The 7744-nt window shown below is 46.1% G+C and overlaps 1 protein-coding gene across 1 annotated transcript; it reads left to right on the top strand.

Annotated features, from left to right (window-relative positions):
* Positions 1–893: 893 nt before the first annotated feature.
* PtA15_8A305 (uncharacterized protein) lies at positions 894–4728 on the top strand (the record flags this gene model as incomplete). Its single annotated transcript, XM_053171721.1, has 4 exons — positions 894–898; positions 2915–2931; positions 4017–4065; positions 4263–4728. 4 exons carry the CDS (start codon positions 894–896, stop codon positions 4726–4728), a joined length of 537 nt encoding a protein of 178 aa, XP_053022956.1.
* Between the last annotated feature and the right edge of the window lie 3016 nt (positions 4729–7744).

The following is a 7744-nucleotide window of genomic DNA, read 5'->3' as shown; positions in this document are numbered from 1 at the left end:
AAGTGGAATCCCTCATGGCAAGCGGTATACAAACAACCCCTTGCCAAGAGGGATTCCACTCGGTGAGCTGGTATACATATACCAACTCGCCAAGATGGATCCTTCTTGGCAAGTGGGTATACTACACATACACCAGCTCGTCGCCGAGAGGGATTCCTCTTGACGGGCTGGTATGATACTCCAGCTCGCCAAGAGGGCTTCATCTCGGCGAGCTGGTATACATATACCAACTCGCCAAGATAGATTGCTCTTGGCAAGTGGGTACACACACACCAGCTTGTCAGATTCCTCTCGACGGGCTGGTATGTATAATGTACACCAGCTTGCCAAGATGACTTCCTCCTGGCGGGCTGGTATGCGGACACCAGCTTGCCAAGACTTCCTCTTGGCTGGCTGGTATACATACATCAGCTCGCCGAGAGGGCTTCCTCTCGGCTAGCTGGTATACATACACCAGCTCGCCGAGAGGGCTTCACGCCAGCTCGTCGAGAGGTCTTTCTCTTGGCTGGCTGGTATACATATACCAGCTCGCCGAGAGGGCTTCCTCTTGGCGGGCTGGAACACGTACACCAGCTTGCCGAGAGGGCTTCCTCTCGGCGGGCTGGAACACGTACACCAGCTCGCCAAGAGGGCTTTCTGTCGGCCGGCTGGAACACGTACACCAGCTCGCCAAGAGGGCTTCCTCTCGGTGGGGTGGTATACATACACTAACTGGCCGAGAAGGCTTCCTTGCTTACTTAGCCGCAAAAAATCTCCACACCCGCAGGTACCCGGGTACCTGCTTCCTGCTCCTCAGAGGGGTGCCGGTGCGGGTGCAGGTGCTGAGAATTGGTGGTTTTTTTGGGGAGGTACCCACACCTGTGGCGGGTACCCGGGTATCAAGTGACATCTTCATGTGGTATACCCAACGTAATGAGTTCATTTGTGTGCAACTGAAATTGACAACACTTTTTTTTTGATATTTAGCTCAGTGCCAGCACTTATCTTTGCAATTGGGACTACAAATGCTTGGAGTATATTTCTGATCGCAAAAGTGTTTTCTTAATGATTGATTTCAGTCTAGCACGTTCCACCCCTTGATATGACAGCTTTTTTTTTGTTAAATTCTGATGTTTGACAATCTAGATGGCCCATATCTCAGGACTGATAGGCAAACCAGTGGAAACCAACCCCGTTAAGGAGTATGATGTGGTGATAAATACAAACACAAAATGTCACAATGACCACGGTCAAGAATGATATGTTTCTGAAAGGATAAAAATGAAACAATCAAGGATTGAATCTAGAAGGCGGTGTTTGCAGGCTGCCAGGGCGGGCCACAAAATCGCAAAATTGCGGCCATAGCGGTGGCTAATCCAAGCTTTGTAGATTAAGCGCAAGCGGTGATCAAGAACTGCAAGGCTCTTCTGGAAGAATTTTCGAGCTTGGGCATAACCGGAAGCAAGGTCAAGAAGATCTGTGATCTATGTTGAGCCCACCCCTTTGTTCAAAAAGGATCCTTCACTTTTTGCCTGAAGAGACTCTCACGCTTGAGTTCGTTCCTTTTTTCCAAGACTTGTTTATTATTAACAATTCCATTTCTGGTGACAACAAGCCCATGTACCAGGATAAGTCCAGCTATGAAGGTACCTCAGCAATCAACACATGTCTTAGGAGATGGGCAAGAAGGCCAACTTCATGCATTGCGTTGTCCAGAAGCTAGATTTTTGATGCTTTTGAGAAACCTTTTCTTGTCATCATCTCACTCCCCAAATCCTTCAGGCCAAAAGCAGTTGAGTACTTCATCAACCATTCCAAGACAATGCTGGTTGTCAACGCCTGCCACATCATTCATGAGCTGCACTACGCACATGTGACCTTGTCCATTAAGGTCATCATCTCCGCCAAAAGCACAGGAACTCCAGCCTGTTGAGCCCAAAACTGTCTTTGCTGGGGACCAGCCCCGGCGCGTGAAGTGATTGGACTAACAGCTTGGCATCAGCATCCAAGAAATTGAAGCAAGGATTTTGGACGCAGCACTTTCTTTGGGACAAAAAGTCACACATGTGTACTGAAATCAACACCCCTTCACCAAAGCTTGAAGTTGTTCCCATCCTACAGCTCACATTCCTTCAAGTTCAGCCTCACTGAATTCATTTGGCTGCACCTCTGAGACACTTGGGATGCTCAAAGGGGTTGCATGACTTAATCAAACCATTGCTCTTGTGTGGTTGGGCAACTGACCTGGCTCAGGTTGGACAAAAGGGCACAACATTGTGTTCTTCTCTAAACTCAGTGGCTACTATGTCTCAGCCAACAAACCTATATATTTGATTACAGCTCAGCTATGTTTTGAACTGCACTGATCCTCTGGTTAGTAAATTCTGCCTTTCTTTTCCCCCTCCCCCCCCACTTCCCCCGCATTATGTTATTTGTGACTCCTTTGACCTGCCAATTTTAGTTTATTTTTCTGATGCTGGAGATTAGTTTTTTTTTTTTTTTTTTTGCTGCAATGTCATGCATCCTGAGGGAAGAAGAAAAATCAAAATGAGGCCTGTCCTGATTGGGTGTTTTTTTTTTTTTTTTTTTGAGTTTTCTCAGATGTGTCAAACTGTGGTGAATGTTGAATGAGTCCCCTTGAATCTTTTGAACTGACTTGTGATCCATACTTCAAATAAGAAGAAAGCAAAGTTTGATTTTCTCAAACTTATGGGTCTTTGTCAAGTTCCCCCAGGCTGTTCTGCAAAATCATGAAATGGTTTTACAATGCCCTATATAGTGTTTAGGGTGGTGCCAAAGCTTTTCCACCAGACCTCTGGCTATAAAAAATTAATAGGAACCTGGACATACCTGGTAAAATTGCTTCGTTGAAAGGTTTTCCTCCACTGAAAAGTGGGAGAAATACTATGGAAAAATTTTCAAGTTTAAATTTGAGCTTGGTGGCCTCTTGCTGTGATGGGGTTTGCAGCTGCAAAGCCGCCTTGAACTCTAGTGTTATCAATATCATGAAATAAATGTTAGCCCTGGTTCAGATACAGTGGCAGAAACACCAAAAAATACCCAATTAGGCAATATTTTGAAACTAATCAGACTGTAGCCGCTTGGTTTTGGGATTTTAATACATGAAAGCTACACCAAAATACTCTTTGCAAATGGATGAACATTCTGGTAACAATATCATGAAATAATCAGCATTCCTGGTTGAGATATAATGGCAGAAACACAAAAAATGAGGCAACAGTTTGTGACTGATTAAATATTGGGGGATTTTCATTGGCAAAAAGCTTTCCTAAATTAATCTTTCAAATTTTCTCATCATTATGGTACCAATATCATGAAGTCATCCCCATTGCTAGTTGAGATATAGCTGTAGAAGCACAACAAAACCAACCAATTAGGCAATATTTCACACTGATCAGACTGTAACTGCAACATTTTGGGACTTTCATAGACCAAAAATTTCTCAAATTATTCTTCAGATATTGCTGATCCTCATGGTACCAATATCCAAGTTTCTTAAATCCACACAAATGTGGAAACCTAGATCTAAGTTTTGGCGTATTTCCAATTCAAAAATAACACAACAGAAGAGCACACAATTTTGAGAGCAGTTGAAAATATCCCCAAAGACCCAAAGGCCCTATGGATGAACCTCCAGCTGTGCCGGAGCAACAAGCAAAAAAGGGCCGGTGGTGAAAGACTCTGTGAAAGAGCTGTCAAGGAGGGGCCTAATCAAGCAACTAGGGGGCTTCCAGAAAGGGGGCGGACAAAACCGGAACCCCTGGGGGACATTTCTGCTGGACATGGTGGCCGCCTTATATACCCGCTCAACCTTTTTCCATTGGGTAGTTATCCAGCCGCACTCGTTGCCAGCTCAACTACATAAACGCCACAGAAAAAACCAACCCCCACGGACCGTCTCCAGTGCCTTGGCCATTCTTGTTCAATCAAGCAGTTGGCTTCTCAACCGTCAAAAAGCATCCAGGCAAGATGAAGCAAGCCCTGCCAAGAAACCCTTCTTGCAAGACTCTTCATAGCCGGATCCAGTGTCGCAACCTCCTTGTCAATGTCACACCAATGCCCACCGTACCCTTGGGGCCTCATCACTGACGTGGACGGAAACATGACGCTGAAGGCTGATCAAACTGCCGCACCACCATTACAGCGTATGGCCCAGGTCACCCAGCTTTGTCCGCCCGCCATCATCCCCACCCGCTCCTCCTCATACCGCCCTCGCCGCTCATGCCCCTCTGACTTCAACCCCAACTGCTCCATCCCCTCAGCCGTGATTACCAAAGCCCATTCAACCCTCTCCCACTCACCCTGGCCGCCGAGCTCAAGGACCGGATCGTCAAGAAGGGCGGGGCTAAGGCCCACACCAAAACCAATCTGCTACGCCAACGGAAGGAGATCCCAAAGTCCACCTACATGGAGAACCACGAGCTCCACAATCCCCCCCTGTTTCTCTGCCCCCCGCACCTTCCCCCACCTTGTTCAACCAAGCTCAGCCCGCAATCAACTTCACACAGCTTCAACCAGAAGATCAATGCCACTATGTTCTGCAACTTGTCGGTCCGCTTCATGGCCTGTGTGCTCCTCCACACAACCGTCTGTTGGAGCTTGCAAGCCTGGAGGAACCAGTGCCGGTGGCGCGACCAGATTGACTGGAATGATCAGGTTTTCATCCTCACCGGCGGCAGCAATGGTCGGGGCAAGGGACTCGGGGAGACCTTGCCGTCAAATACATGACCGTTGTTGTCCTTGATATTGGTTTGCCCCACTGTTCAGCTACTCAATCTCCGCTTCTCTATTTTTCTCTGGCTTATTTTTTCTCTCTTCGTCTGCTGATGTATCAAGGTGATGTCTCCAATCCCGTAGCTATCAAAGCAACAGCAAACTGTATTAGGGAATTGGATGGCTCCCCACAATCACATCTAATGAATCATGATACAGGCATGTTTTACATAACATGCTCCTTGGTTTTGTACACCCATAGCCCAGCCGTCCGCACCCTCTGCCACCCGCTTGTAGGATTATGGACCCAAAACCACATCCGCAGCAACCCGCGAGGAAGCTCGCGAGGTGCAGAAACCCAGACCCAGCTGCAAAGAGAGGTAAGCTATTAAGCCTCTCTCGCAGTCAAAAATACCAGAACCCTAAGCTGACTAGTATCGCCTCGGCGACTGCAGCAGCAAAAGATACAGCAAGAACCTTACAGGTCAACGCCCAGCCAAAGAGACCATCAAGCTTCAAAACCTTGTAAGTCCTTGAGAAAAGATGACGGAAGACTCAACTGAGAGACTGACCAGACTCCCGTTCCGATACAGGAAGCTCAAGGACCGCATAGGCATTAAGCCCAAGAGCCCAGACGACCTGCTCGCCAGAATTACGGAAGCAAAAAATACCGGTGTAAGACTCAAAAGGTGTTGTGAGACCCTTTTGCTGAATGGCAAAAGGTATGGATGAGGTGCAAAACTCTGCCTTTCTGGATATCAGAAAAACAAGACCACCAAGCTAAGCTTGGCAGTTTTATTCAGTGATAAGGGTATGTTTGGAGATGAAGAGTATAGTTGGATTGTATGGTGGAAAGTTCTAAGTGTCTAAGAAACAGATGAGATGTCTGAACTGGGCAGAAAAGACTGATGACTTGGACAGGGCTTGAACCCAGATCCGTGAGCAGAGGGTATATAAAGTGAGAAAGAGAAGGTCAAATTTTGAAAGCTATGTTTCCACCGGGATTGGAACCCAGTACCTTCAGAAGCTTGTGAAAGGTTTGTGAAACCAACTATGAGTGTGAATTGCAAGTAACTGTGATATGTATGTGTAATAAATAACTGTGACAGGTGAGTAGATGGATGATGGGAGCCAGATGGCATGAGGAAGGAAACAACTGGCAGGCAGAGGCCTCCTTATATAGTAAACTGAGAAGGGGTCTAACTTCTAGGGGGTTACATGAGTTTCATATGTTATATGCAATATCAAAACAGTGGCCAACTTGTGGTTGAGTGGAATAAAAGGAAGGAAATGAAAGAAACAAAGGAATTCAATATGAGGTATTCAATATCCTATGCAAAGTATCCTAGAGCTGAGTTGTGTGTGAAATCATATGTGAAATACTCTGCAAACTGTCCCGGACTAGCGTGTGAAAGGTGTGATCCGTGTATGTTCTGATCCAGTAGAGATATAAAAGTGGTTCCAGTTGGTGACTAGGGATTATTTTGGCCTTAGATTCCATTTCTGCCGTCCATTTGTGGCTATCTTGAGGCGTTTAGATAGTACAAATAAAAGTTTTAATTTTTCTCCTACAAACACAGGAATAACGACTACACCGGTAAGTCCTGATCTTATTCAGACAGAACAGCAAAGACAGAAACAAGCTGACTTGAGCAAACGTTGTTTGACAAGCAGCCCAAGACCCTTTGGAACTATTCCAACAAGACAAAGCTAAGCTACTTAAGTAGTCAGCTCATGCACGTGAGTCCAAGATAGAACCAAGACAGAGAGGAAAGCCGTAAGCTAACCTTATGGAATACATCTATAGACAGGCGTGCTTAGCATTGGCAATAGACCACAATAGACGCAGAAAATCAGGCCCCTCCCTCTCATAGCCAAAACACATAGCAGGCACCACTTGCCCTGCTTTCAGGTGCCTTGTCTTACTATACTACTACTATTCATTTTACAATAGTTGTACATAGTTTCTGATTTAGAAATACAAAGCTTTCAGTTGTTACAATTCTTTTACTGCTGACACCTGTCGCCGCCAGTAGCCTTAGCCCCATCTCGCCCAGCCACATTCTCAACAACACTAGCCCCACACACAGATCCGTATTACCAAATGAAGTACTCGGCCTGGATCCTGCGCGGCCAACGCGTGTGGGGAACTTGCTTTTGGAACAGCTCTGTGGGACGCCAGACCAAGGCCCTGAGGGAAGGGGTTTGGTGATTTGGTGCCGCTGATATCTCCAGGCAAGACCCTGAAGTTGCGCATGAAGAACAGTTTTTGTCGCCGGTCGTGGCGGGCTTGTAATTATTGATGGCAACGGGGAGGGAGAGTAGATTGGCGGAGTTACTGCAAGCGCTTCAGAGAAGATCACTGAGATAATCAATGTCTCAGGGGTGATCCCTCCGCCCCACGCAAGTCGGGCAGCAAGCTCACCATATTCTTGGGCACCTTAATTCTTGCAAGAGCCTTCCCCTCCCTCTCCAGACCTGCTAAGTCTGAATCCGTTGAGCTCATGGGTAGCATCACCTCCAACCTTGCCTAGAGCAAGCTTCTCTGACCCACTCCATCTTCAACCTCCTCCACCCTCCCTCAACATCATCTGTATTCTCTACCCCTCATTGTCTTTGTCCTTCAACTTAGCATTTCTCAAGCATGTCATCCAGTGTATATAATTTCCATCAATAGATTATATGGACAGCCCTTTTTTTCTAGATTGGCACATGATTGGTGTGCCCAACAGGCCAACTGCCATGAGTCAGGGTGGACCCTACACTTGCTAAAGAAGCATGATGCATGAATTTTCTGGAATAAAATGTGATCTCTGATCAATATCACCCAATCAAGGCATATATAAAAATTGTTTAGTCACTAAATAGCAAAAATCCAATCATGTTTTGTTGTTAACCTGATGATATAAAATTTCAGGAGTTTGTTTTTTTAATAACTGACCAGGCCACCTGTTTTGTTGTTGATAATTCTTTCAGTTACCAAATTGTGAAATCACACTCCCTATGACACATCTGCATTTGTAGCTTCATG

This window comes from Puccinia triticina, chromosome 8A, assembly GCF_026914185.1.
Source record: "Puccinia triticina chromosome 8A, complete sequence".
Classification (NCBI taxonomy): Eukaryota; Fungi; Basidiomycota; class Pucciniomycetes; order Pucciniales; family Pucciniaceae; genus Puccinia; species Puccinia triticina.
This window is presented reverse-complemented; position numbering and strand designations above follow the sequence as displayed.